The sequence below is a fragment of the Pterocles gutturalis genome, unplaced genomic scaffold (genome assembly GCF_000699245.1).
Source record: "Pterocles gutturalis isolate BGI_N339 unplaced genomic scaffold, ASM69924v1 scaffold757, whole genome shotgun sequence".
Classification (NCBI taxonomy): Eukaryota; Metazoa; Chordata; class Aves; order Pterocliformes; family Pteroclidae; genus Pterocles; species Pterocles gutturalis.
In genome coordinates this window covers 48056-60624 of record NW_010112404.1, presented here as the reverse complement: position 1 = coordinate 60624, position 12569 = coordinate 48056, and the positions used below count along the sequence as shown (strand labels likewise).

At 53.5% G+C, this 12569-nt stretch overlaps 1 protein-coding gene across 1 annotated transcript; it reads left to right on the top strand.

Annotated features, from left to right (window-relative positions):
* Positions 1-105: 105 nt before the first annotated feature.
* MCM3 (minichromosome maintenance complex component 3) lies at positions 106-9368 on the top strand (the record flags this gene model as incomplete). The annotated part of the gene is made up of 16 exons (XM_010074011.1): positions 106-218; positions 681-889; positions 1173-1303; positions 2292-2530; positions 2913-3021; positions 3424-3577; positions 4070-4201; positions 5312-5520; positions 6067-6241; positions 6427-6553; positions 6873-7023; positions 7172-7312; positions 7535-7641; positions 8422-8504; positions 8855-8930; positions 9170-9368. Coding segments are annotated over 16 exons (2355 nt in total), but the record flags the coding sequence as incomplete, so codon positions are not given.
* Positions 9369-12569: the final 3201 nt, after the last annotated feature.

The window sequence follows — 12569 nt, the reverse complement described above, 5'->3', positions numbered from 1 at the left end:
TCTGCAGAGGTCAGCTCCCGGGGGGGGATGTCTCAGATAGGCGAGCATGCAAAGTGAAATGTTTTTTTGGGGTGTTCCCCCCCCCACACACACACTTTCTTGCAGGAAGATCAAGGGATTTATCACGCTAAAGTCCGGGACATGATCAGCGACAACCAGTATCGCCTTCTCGTCAGCATCAACGACCTGCGGCGGAAGAATGAGAAGAGAGCCAACCGGTTGGTACTGTGCCCTAGGCGTGATTTCAGAAGTCCAGCCCTTGTTTTGTAGGTCAGGGAAGGGTTAAACCTTGCCCTGTGTATCAGGTCCCCTGTAAAAGTTGGACCTGCTCTCTCTCCCCCCGTGACACCCCTCTGTTCCACGTTTGCAAACCCACAATTTGGCAAAAGCCTTCTGCAGCAAGCTGGGGTTGTTTCTATGATATACATAATTGCCTTTTTTTAGGATGCTTGGGGATATTTTGGACCAGGCTTGCCAATCTGCTCAGGGACACGGGAGGTTTTTCAGATGTGGTTGGGTTTGTTCAGCTCCTGGCTGTTGGTGGCAGTTGACCTGGCCCAGAGCTATGGTGGGCTTTGGGTTTTTTCTCCTTTTTCTCCCAGTACACTCTCAGAACACAAGGAGGAGGAAGGCAGAAGGGGCTGCTGCTGGGTCTGCATCATCACCTCCCTCTGTTGCAGGCTCTTGAGCCACGCCTTTGAGGAGCTGATCGCCTTCCAGCGTGCCCTGAAGGATTTTGTCGCCTCCGTCGATGCCACCTATGCCAAGCAGTACGAGGACTTCTACATCGGGCTGGAGGGGAGCTTTGGCTCCAAGCACGTGTCGCCGCGGACGCTGACATCGTGTTTCCTCAGCTGCATCGTCTGCGTGGAGGGCATCGTGACGAAATGTGAGTTGGGGGAAGACTTGGGGGCTTTGGGGGTGGTGGGTCCAGGTGCTGCAGAGGGGCTGGGGTCCACCAGAAGCCATGGTACATTCTGGGAACCTGGGTGAAGGGAACAGGAGGTTTGGTAGAAGGTCTTGAGTGTTGTCTTTGAGCTCAGCAAATCCTGGCTGTAGTTGCTCGCAGTGGTCTCCCAAGCACAGTTGAGCGGTGGAGACCCTGTTGGAGTCTGTCTGCTGACAGATGGTGGGACATCCCTGTCCCTAACTCCTGTTTCTTTCAACCTCAGGCTCTCTGGTTCGTCCAAAGGTTGTCCGGAGCGTCCATTATTGCCCAGCGACCAAGAAGACTATTGAGCGCCGATACACAGACATGACATCCCTGGATGCTTTCCCATCCAGCTCCATCTACCCTACAAAGGTGAGGTGAAGCGGTCTTGTGGGAAGCATCAGCAGGTTCCTCTGGGGAGAACATGACAGCTTGGAGCCCAGGGTCTCAGATCCCTGTGTGTCCCTTCTCCTTCTGCCAACGTAGCCCATGGAATACAGAGGGGATGTGTCACAGGTGTGACAGTCCCAGAGACCGACTAGGAACATGTGAAGAAAGTCTCTGGTGGACACAAGGCCACCAGACCTGCTAGTTCAGATGTTAGTTATGATGAGAAGCTGTGGATGCCCCATCCCTGGAGGGGTTCAAGGCCAGGCTGGATGAGGCTTTGAGCAACCTGGGCTGGTGGGAGGTATCCCTGCCCATGGGATGATGATGTTGAAGGTCCCTTCCAACCCAAACCATTCAATGATTTGTTCTATGATCTTGACCCTTCCAACCCAAACCATTCTGTGATTCGTTCTATGATCTTTGTTCTGCTGTAGCATGGTTTTTTCAGGGGCTGTCAGACAGTGGCGTTGCTGCTGAGACTCAGGGCAGCGTAGGCATGCCTGTGCTGCCCTGCAGGGGTTTCTCCATTTTTTTTGGGAACAGAAGAAGGTTGACCTGAGCTTTGTCCCTATTGCACACAGCCTTCTGCATGGATGGTGTGTCACCAGTGCCTGCAGCAGGGACAGGGCTTGGAGAGGGCTAGTGTACTGGCAGTGATGGGTGTTGGCAGCTTCAGACTGGGGGGCTGTGGAGCTGGTGAACCCCAGCCTCCAGTGGTCCTGATAAAGCAACCTGTTCCAGCAGTCTTGTGTGTGTTGGGTGATGCAGCCTGTCTTCCTGCTGCTCTGCTGACCCACATCTCCTGAAAAATGGTGTTAGTCTTTTTGTTGGGATTCCTCCTCTAGGATGAAGAGAATAATCCCCTGGCTTGTGTGTGTTGGGTGATGCAGCCTGTCTTCCTGCTGCTCTGCTGACCCACATCTTCTCCTGAAAAATGGTGTTAGTCTTTTTATTGGGATTCCTCCTCTAGGATGAAGAGAATAATCCCCTGGAGACAGAATTTGGCCTCTCGGTGTACAAGGACCATCAGACCATCACCATCCAGGAGATGCCCGAGAAGGCACCAGCAGGGCAGCTGCCCCGCTCAGTGGATGTCATTCTGGATGATGACCTGGTGGACAAGGTGAAGCCTGGGGACCGCATCCAGGTGGTGGGAACGTACCGCTGCCTGCCAGGAAAGAAAGGGGGTTACACTTCAGGGACTTTCAGGTGAGCCTTCTTCTGGCTTGAAAGGACAACTTCAACCCTCCTACCCCTTTTCAGTAGGGTCATGTTGCTGGAAGATGGTAGCCATCACAAAGCTGGGTCAAACATTGGCTTAAATCACTTGGAAGGGGTTTGCTCCTTAGCATCAGTGTGTGTCTGTGAGCTTCATCTGTGTGCAGCGGGGGTTGGATGCTCTTAAAGATGCTCCATTGATGGCCCAGTGCCGTAGGATAGAGGAGGGGCTACAGTTCTTGAAGCTTTCCAGCCCCATCCAGGACCTCCTAGAGCAGATGATGACCCTGTGGAAGTTTCTGCTGTGTTGTGGCTGTGACCCATAGGCTCTGTGGGGTTTGCAGACCTGATGATGGTTGTGTGCCTTCTCCAGGACTATCCTCATTGCCTGCCACGTGAAGCAGATGAACAAAGACGTCCGGCCTCTCTACTCTGCTGCTGATGTGGCCAAGATCAAGAGGTTCAGCAAGAGTCGCTCCAAGGTATTTACATTTTTATATCTAGTTCCTCTGCAGGAGAAACACCTCCCTCTTTCCTCTTGAAACCCCAAACCAGAATGAGATACAGAGGTCTGCCCCAGCCTGGTCTTGTCCTCAGACCTTTTCTTCATAGTGTGGAGAGGAGAAGCCTTGCTCTCAGGGGGGTTGCTGCTTCCAGTGCTTGCTTGCGTCACAGTGGCAGTCAGGATGGTCTAGGACTTCAAAGCTCCATTGAAAGAAAGATCTGGCAAATGATCTTCTCTTTTCTAAATAATTTTCATCCCTGTGGTTTTGTGATAGGAATAAACTCTTTTTTTGTTCTGAAATGGACTTGTGGAGCATTGCTCCTTGTTCTTATTTGCTACAGTTCATCTGACGGGCTGTGCTTTGCTTCTTCTGCCTTAGGATATCTTTGACCAGCTGGCGAGGTCCCTGGCTCCCAGCATCCATGGGCATGAGTACATCAAGAAGGCCATTCTCTGCATGCTGCTCGGAGGGGTGGAGAAGATCCTGGAGAATGGGAGCCGCATCCGAGGAGACATCAACATCTTGCTGATAGGTCTGGAAAGGCGAGGCAGAGACACCCGCAGTTGGTGGTGTTGGGGGGTGAGATGAAGGAGCATTTTCCTGGGCTTAGTTTCAGAATTGAGGTTAGACAGGACCTCCAGAGCCTCTGGTGCAGGGCAGAGCTGGTGTCACTGGTAGATCAGGTTGTTTTGGGACTTGTCCAATTGGTTTTGAACATCTCCAGAGGTGGGATCCCATGACCTCTGTGGGCCTCTATTCCAGTGTTTGACCACCCTCAAGGACTTTTCTTTTTCTTGTACCATCCAATTGGGATTTGCTGCGTTCTAAATTGTCCCCGTTGCCTCTGATCCTGACACCTTCCACCTCTCAAAACTCTGACTCCTCTGTTCCTTCCCATGGGATCACTGAGGAAGGCAAAGAGATCATCTCATCTCCTTCCTTTATGAAGGCTGAACAAGAAGCCCCAAAGTGATGTATTATCCAGATGATGTGTCATTATTAAATGCGGTCTTCTCCATTTCAGGAGACCCTTCTGTTGCCAAGTCTCAGCTGCTGCGGTACGTGCTCTGCACCGCGCCCCGTGCCATCCCCACCACTGGCCGAGGCTCCTCCGGCGTTGGTCTGACTGCTGCCGTCACCACAGACCAAGAAACTGGTGAGGAGTGGGCTGGTTCTGGTGGGAGCTGGCAGAGGGTTGGCTGTTAGCACCTGGGAGGGACTTTGCAAGATCCAGGGCTGCTCTTTGTTCTGCAGAACAGGTCCAGAAGCTTTCTGGCAATGCCAGTGGTGTTTAGGGGTATTTTTTCCACCTCCGTTGGGCAGTGGTCTTCTCTACTCCTCTTCTTGGTGTACCCGACATGAGGGCTGGCAGCAGCCTGGATCATCTTGTCCTCCTCATGGGCTTTCTCCTTATCCTGAGCGTCCTCCTGCTGCTGTGTCCTGGTTTCAGCTGGGACAGAGTTCACTCTCTTCCCAGCAGCTGCTGTGAGGCTGTTTGGGTTTGTGCTGAGGAGAAGCTGATCACACACTGATGGGCAGAGCTGCTGCCAGGACAGTCAAGGACTTTCCAGCTTCTCTGCTGTGCCCGTGTCTGCAGGGGCAGGAGGAGCTGGGAGGGAGCACAGCCCCAGTGACCAGCCCAGGATTCGACCTTAGGTTTAGGATTGAGACCCAGACTGGCCAATGGTCTGTTCCATCCCATGCACGGCATGGCCAGGATAGGGATGAGGCTCTGTCTGGAAGTGCTCTCTCTTGCTGTGGGTTGTCTCCCTCTGGGTCACCCCTCTCTCAGGGCTATCTTTTTCTCTTGGACACTCTGGCTCTTATCTCCCTTCCGCGACTGCAGTTTCAGGACTCTCCCTGCTCTGGGATTGTTAGCCGGGAACAGGCTGAGCCTTGGTCATTGGGTGGTGAGCAGTGTCACTGTCTATATTACTATTGTTATAATCATTATTATTGTTTCCAATACTATTGTAGTTTAGTTATTAAATTGTTCTTATCTCAACCCATGAGTCTCTTTCCCCTTCACCCCTTTAATTCTCCCCCCATCCCTGGGATGGGGAAGGGTGAGCAAGCAGTGTTGTTGAAAACTACACCATGCTGCCAAGCTGCGTAGGAGGTGGGCAGCCCTGAAGGTTGCTGCTACTCTTCGAGGCTCAGCCTGGTCACCGAGCTGGTGCTGTGGTGGCAGGGGACGGCAGGGAGGGACATGCTTGGGTGGTTGACCCCTTCATTTTTTATCCCATCCCATCCCATCCCATCCCAGGTGAACGGCGCCTGGAAGCAGGAGCCATGGTGTTGGCTGACCGGGGGGTGGTATGCATTGACGAGTTTGACAAGATGTCTGACATCGACCGCACGGCCATCCACGAGGTGATGGAGCAGGGCCGCGTCACCATCACCAAGGCCGGCATCCACGCCCGCCTCAACTCCCGCTGCAGCGTCCTGGCCGCCGCCAACCCAGTCTATGGCCGGGTGAGTGCTGGTGTTTGCTGGTCCCCTCCATAGGGAGGGATGCTGGGAGCTGTCTTGGCAGATGAGGCAGTTGGTAAAACACAAAAGGTCCCCCAAAACCAGTGACTTGGTTTTTGCTGGGGCTGGGATCTGTGGGACACCGAGGATGTGGTTGGTTTGGTCCCTGTTGCTGCTCGTGGCTTTTTTTTGCTCGTGGCTGTCCTGGAGGAGAGAGGGACTTGGGGGGGGGGTTTCTCACCCCACCTTGGTTCTGCCTGCGCGTTCTGGGGCAGCCCAGTGGACTCTCGTCCTGGTGACAAGCCTCAGTCTTGGCATCTGATCTGGGATCACAAAAAAATGTGTTTTCCATGCAAATGAGAGCTACGCCCACCTTCCAGGATGGGGAAAAGAGGTCTCAGTGCTGCAGCAGGCTGGGTTTGGTGGGGTGTCCAGCTGCCTGGGAATCCATCCTCAGAGACCTGGCCTGAGGAGGTCCTCCCAGCCTCCCTGGCAGGCGAGACTGGCCCGTGAGGGTCTCCTGGAACCCCTGATCTTGTCCTTTTGCAGTACGACCAGTACAAGACGCCCATGGAGAACATTGGCCTGCAGGACTCCTTGCTGTCCCGCTTTGATCTACTCTTCATCGTGTTGGACCAGATGGACCCCGAGCAGGACAGGGAGATCTCGGACCACGTCCTGCGGATGCACCGCTACCGCAAGCCCAACGAGCAGGACGGGGATGGTGAGTTGCTTGAAATTGTGCAGCTGCCTTGTTGCTCGGTCCTGTCCTTCCCTGGTGGGTTGTCACCTCTTGGTGACAGCTCATTGGGTTCAGCATCCATCGCTTTGAGAGCTGCTTTTTGGAAGTCTCTCTGGCAATGCTGGAAGAGGCTAAAAACCCTTTCTCTGTGCTCCTCTCCTCTCCAGCCATGCCCCTGGGCAGTGCCGTGGATATCCTGGCTACGGACGACCCCGACTTCGTGCAGGAGGAGGAACAGGAGCTCCAAGTGTATGAGAAACACGATGACCTCCTGCACGGGCCCAACCGCCGCAAGTGAGTCCCTCATCCCACGTCCCCTGGAACTCTCTGGGGGTCTCCAGCACTGAGTTGATGGGTTTGGCTTGAGCATCCAGGCAGTGGCTGACGGCTGGTGCCAGGGATGCTCCAGGTGGTCCATGGGGAGGTAGGAGGGATTCCCAAGGGATTGCTCTGGGCTTGATCTCTGATGCCAGGCAGGTGGGGAGCATCTCCTGGAGCTGAATTCCCTATGTGCCTGGACACTCGTGAAGGGTTAAAAGTGGGAAGCCCAGATTTGCAAACACCCTTTGCCCGTCCCCACCTTGGAGGACACGGGTGTGCGCATATCCCCCAGGGAGAAGATCGTCAGCATGGAGTTCATGAAGAAGTACATCCACGTAGCAAAGATGATTAAGCCGGTTTTGACCGAGGAGGCGGCAAGCTACATAGCGGAGGAGTACTCTCGCCTGCGCAGCCAGAGCCTGATGAACTCGGACATCGCCAGGGTGAGCCCTGGGAGCGGGCCAGGAGGAGGGAAACTGAGGCACAGGCTCCCCTCTCCCCTTACGGGTGTGGGATGTGACACCTCTTGGTGAGGTGGGATGCTGTGGTGGGGGTCAGCCTCCCAGAGACACCTCCTTCTGTCCCACTCAGACCTCCCCTGTCACAGCCCGTACCCTGGAGACCCTGATCCGCCTCTCCACGGCCCACGCCAAGGCCAGGATGAACAAGACGGTTGATCTGCAGGACGCTGAGACAGCTTTGGAGCTGGTGCAGTTCGCCTACTTCAAAAAGGTGGGGGGAAGGTGTCCCTCAGCACCTGGGGGGGGGCCTAAAATTGTCCTTGGAAAGGTTGGGTGTGGTGCAGGGTGAGCACCCTGGGCTGCTGGTGGGGTCCGTTCCTGGTGATGGGGTGGGATGAGGCCACCATGGTGGGATCTTGGGCCCTTTGGTTGGTCCCCTAAAAGCAGCTTGAGTGGAAAAGGGGGTTGAGTCCATCCTGTGTTTGCCACACAGGTGCTGGAGAAGAAGAAGCGCAAAAAGCAGGTGGAGGATGACTCGGAGACTGAGAAGGAGGAAGAGGATGAGGAGTCGCAGCCCAAGGAGGAGCGCAGGACAAGGAGGTGGGAGCCAGGGGACAGGGTGTGGATGTCATGGAAGGGGCACCAGCCTCTTCTGAGGTTGCAGGAGGCAGTGCTGGCCTTGGGGTATACTCCGTGTTTTGTTCCCTCCTCTAATTTGTAACAGAGGGACATCTTATTTCGTGGGTAAGGAACGGGCTGGATGGCCACGTCCAAAGGGTTGCAGTCAACAGCTCAACATCCAAATGGAGATCTGTAACGAGAGGTGTCCCTCAGGGGTCTGTGCTGGGACTGGTGCTATTGAATATTTGTGCAAACCTCGTGAAGTTCAGCAAGGCCAAATGCAAGGTCCTGCACCTGCGTTGGGGCAATCGCCAGTATCAATGTGGACTGGGGGATGGATGCATTGAGAGCAGGAAAATATAAATGTTTATGGTAAGGGTGGTGAGGCAGTGGCCCAGGGTGCCCAGAGAAGCTGTGGATGCCCCATCCCTGGAGGGGTTCAAGGCCAGGCTGGATGAGGCTTTGGGCAACCTGGGCTGGTGGGAGGTGTCCCTGCCCATGGCAGGGGGGGGGACTAGATGATTTTTGAAGGTCCTTTCCAAGCCAAACCATTCTGTGATCCTGTGACAGCCACAACCCTCGGTACTGGTAGCAGCTGGGGTCCCATGCCATGGGCAGGGGTTTGTGGCCGGAGAGTGGCTTACCGTGAGTCACAGGTACCCTGCATGGTCCTGGCCAGACATCTCCAGGGGCTTGGGGTAGGGGACTCTTGAGGTCTGCGTAGCCGGAGCAGGAGTGACCTCTTCTTCCCCCACCCAGGAGAAAGAAGGCACGCACAGGAGGTGAGGGAGACTCCTACGACCCATATGACTTCAGTGACGCCGAGGGGGAGACGCCGGAGGGTGAGTCCCTGGGGTTTGGTGGCACCTGAGGGTGCTGCTGCCTTCTGATGGCTCTGTACCCCCTGGGGGGCAGCGATGCCTTGGGGTCACTTGGGGTCCCTGGCATGGTACAGCACCATCAAGTCCCACAAATCAAAGAGGAATTTTTTTGAAATCCTCCAAGGACAGGAGAGTTAGTATTGCTGATAAATTTTTTTCTGTCTGCTTCCAAACTGCTGAAACAAAACTGAAGAAGCAACAATGCTGGGAGGGGGTTTGGCATCTCCCACCCCATCCTAAGGCCAAGTTCTTTTGCTCTCTGGTTGCTTGGACACCAGGCAGGTCCAAGGTAACTCTTCTTTCTGCTCCAGTTCAGGCACACACTCCAAAGGTGCCCGAAGCCTCTGCCACTGGCGAATCCGAGAAGGTGGAGTTGGCTGAGCCAAGGTGAGTAGGGGTTGGAGGAGGTGATGTCCCTGCATGTTCCACCCATCCTGGTGGGTCCAAGCTGGTGTCCAAGGCTGGAGATGCATCTGTGGTGGGTGCTCCCAGCTCCAGTTTCAGCTTTTCTGATGGGTGTCACTTCTGGAATGGGGAAGGGCTGAGGCATCCTGGGCTGGGAAGGGAGGGGAAGGGCTGGTCTGGGTGGTCTCCAAGGGTAACTACCTTTCGCCATCCCTGAGCAGGTTGAAGGCATTCAAGGCTGCTCTCCTGGAGGTCTTCAAAGCTTCCCACGCCCAGTCCGTGGGTCTGAAGAAAGTGATGGAGTCCATCAACCGCGACAACCCCGAGCCCTTCTCGCTGGCTGAAGTCAAGGTGGCGTTGGCCCACATGCAAGATGACAACCAGATCATGGTGTCCGATGACATTATCTTCTTAATCTGAGCCTCTGGGAGGAAGAACCCAAATTCTTGTGGACTCTCAGTCTGGAGACTCTTTGTTTGCCTCCAGCTCTTTCCTGACTGCTTCATCTGGCTCAGCTGAGCTTCGGGGAGCTCAAGTCTGTGCACTTTACAGTCCTTCCTCGCTGTGCATCGCTGCCACCAAAAAAAGCTGGGAGCTCTGGAAGCTCTCTTGTGCCTGCAAACCAGAGTATTCAGGAAGAGGTTTGTTTCTACAAGGAGCTGAAAGGAAAGACTTAGGTGCAAATTATCAGTTTCCTTAATGTAGTGTTTTTAGCTTTGATGGTAATAGTTCCAGCCTTTGAATAAAAAAACCTGGATGTAGGAATCCAACGTTCAATAGCAGTGGTGGTAAGAAGCAATATGACAGCTCCACTATTAGTGAAGCTTTTATTTTTCCCCTTTTTTTTTCCTTTTTCTCCAATATTATAGCCTCAATCTGCTTGTCTCACAAGATGCCTCGTGCCTGTCCTGTTGGCTGTCACCAGCCTTTTTCCCCCGAGCTCTTCCTACCCATCTTGTGGAGGATGACTTCTTGGTGATGGAGGGGCAAGTGGATTCTGACCTGCTCCATCACCCAGGGGTCAGCTCGATTTCTGCATTTCACAGCCCTGCTGGGGGTTTTGGCCCCAAGTGGGTGGGAAGGACCTGGGATCCTCAGAGCTGCCTTGGGCACATGTCCCCTGTGCAGATGGGTTTGGTTTTCAGCTGCTCCTGCCCATATGAATATAATGGGAGGAAATAATATTATGGGAGGAAACCTTTCTATAGTAAAGAAAGGTCAAAGCTACAGGGAGCTGGGATCCTGCATCCCCTGTATGTACTGCTGGCTGAGCTGCTGGAAACCTTCCTGTGTCCTGTGGGACCACTGAGACCGTAAAAACCTTCCCCTTGCTCTTGGAGGATTTTTGGAACTGTCTTGCTTTGTGGGATCATGTAGGTGACCACTTCTTGGAGAAAGGCTGTTCACAGAAACTGGCAAAGTTCCCATGGCTGGGGATGGCTTTTAGGAAAAGCTGAACACGTAGTCAGACCAGTCTTGGCTGCTTGTGGTGCCAGAGCTGCTGAAGGCTTGGAATTTTTTTTAATTGGGTGGTTTTTTGGATTTTTTTTTTTGTTTTGTTTTGGTCCTGGTGAGTTTGAGGTCAAGCTTTGGAGAAGACCCTGAACAGCACGAGCTGTTGGCTGTTGTCCTTGCCCATCTTTGGGCACCTGTATAGTTCATGTGCCCTTGTTTCTGGATGTCATATTGATCTGAATAATAAAGATGTCTAGATACTGTTTCCCCCATGCCTGCTTGGATTTAAACCATTCCCAACTTCTGGGGATGCAACTCTTTTCTGGGGACCTGTGCTGCTCTGGGCTGTCCGCCCCTTTGGGCTCAGGGATGGGGTTGGGCACGTCCTTCCACCGTGGTGCCTTTGCCTTGGGGGACCAGCACTGGCAGAAGTGCCCTTGGGGTGGGTGGGTGATGAATGCGGGCAGCTCCTGCCTCTCCCACCGCAGCTGCGTGACCTCTGCACCCCTGGAGCTCTGGTGGCTAAGAGGACTCGGTAGCATCTTGGTAGCGTTCTGGTGGTGAGGCAGTGGCCCAGGGTGCCCAGAGAAGCTGTGGATGCCCCATCCCTGGAGGGGTTCAAGGCCAGGCTGGATGAGGCTTTGGGCAACCTGGGCTGGTGGGAGGTGTCCCTGCCCATGGCAGGGGGTGGCACTGGATGGGCTGTAAGGTCCCTTCCAACCCAAACCATTCTGTGAGTCTGTGATGATTCCGATTCCTCTCTCCCCACTTCTCTCTGACCTTTGGAGGCTGTTCCTCTTGGCAGGTCACAGCAGGCAGCAGTGACAGCATTTGGTGGGTGGCTTTTTGGAGCCATCTCCTTTTCTCTATTTTGCTGAGTGAGGAGGCCTTTGTGTTTTCCCTGTCCTTACAGCTGGAGAACTGCTAATATTGTATATCCCACAACAAGACACCAGGAGGAGCTCCAGGGTAGGTGAAGCTCTGGTTTATTTTACTGTCTGAAGCCTAGGATGGTAGGATGTCCTTATCTATCTACCTTCGCCCATGGGCTGGTGGCCACCTCGGTGTATCCTTTTGCTAAGGGAGGCTTCACCGTCCGAGCATCCAGTGTTATCTTCATCGTCCAATCCCTAGGTTTCCCGTTGCAGAGTCTCAGGCATCAAAGTTAAAAAAAAAAATGAAAAAAAATAGTATTAAACAGTACAGCAGCAGGGTAGGCTTGAGCTAGGTGCCTCCAGAGAGGGACTCTGAGCCCAGAAATTGCAGGGCACATACACCCTTGCAGACTGTTCATCCTCACATGCTGTTCCTGCGAATTTTGGTCCAATTCTGATTTTTTGTTCGGGGCCTTCTAACACCTCTTTGGATCCTTTTTCTGTCTCTAGGCAGGTTGTTAATTGTTCTTATCCTGAGGGGTTACACCTGATCCTGACGGTTGTAGCCTTGAAGCCTCTGTATCTCCTAGTCTGTGGTTTTTCCGGCAGAATATGAGAAACTGCAGAAGTTCCAGACTTAGGATAAAACGTTCCAGACTTAGGATAAGTGCTTAGCCATAACACCCAGCCATAACCACAACTTCGGTGTGTTATCTACATTATTCTCACACTAAAAAACCCAAAACACAGCACATTGTACCAGCTACTGAAAGGAAAAACAGACCTAAGTGGGAATTTATGGCTTGTGGCCAAGGGAAGGGAAATCCCTGATCTTTGGAGAGAAGTGGGCTTGGCTGGTGGGTCCGTGCATGGTCCAGGGATTTGGGAGAGAATTAAAGGGGTGAAGGGGAAAGAGACTTGTGGGTTGATATCAGAACAATTTAATAATTAAACTAGAATAATATTGTAAATAATAATAATTACTATAATAGTAGTAATATCTACAGCTGAGTGGCACACAGTGACACTGCTCACCTCCCATAACCAAGGCTCAGCCTGTTCCTGGCTAACAATCCCAGAGCAGGGAGAGTCCCAAAACCGCAGTTCCTGAAAGGGGATAAGAGCCTGAGTGTCCAAGAGACCAAGACAACCCTGACAGAGGGGCAACCTGGAGGGAAATAACCTGGAACACGAGAGAGCACTTCCAGACAGAGCCTCCCCTCTCTCCTGACCATGCCGTGCATGGGATGGAACAGACCATTGGCCAGTCTGGGTCTCCGTCCCAAACCTA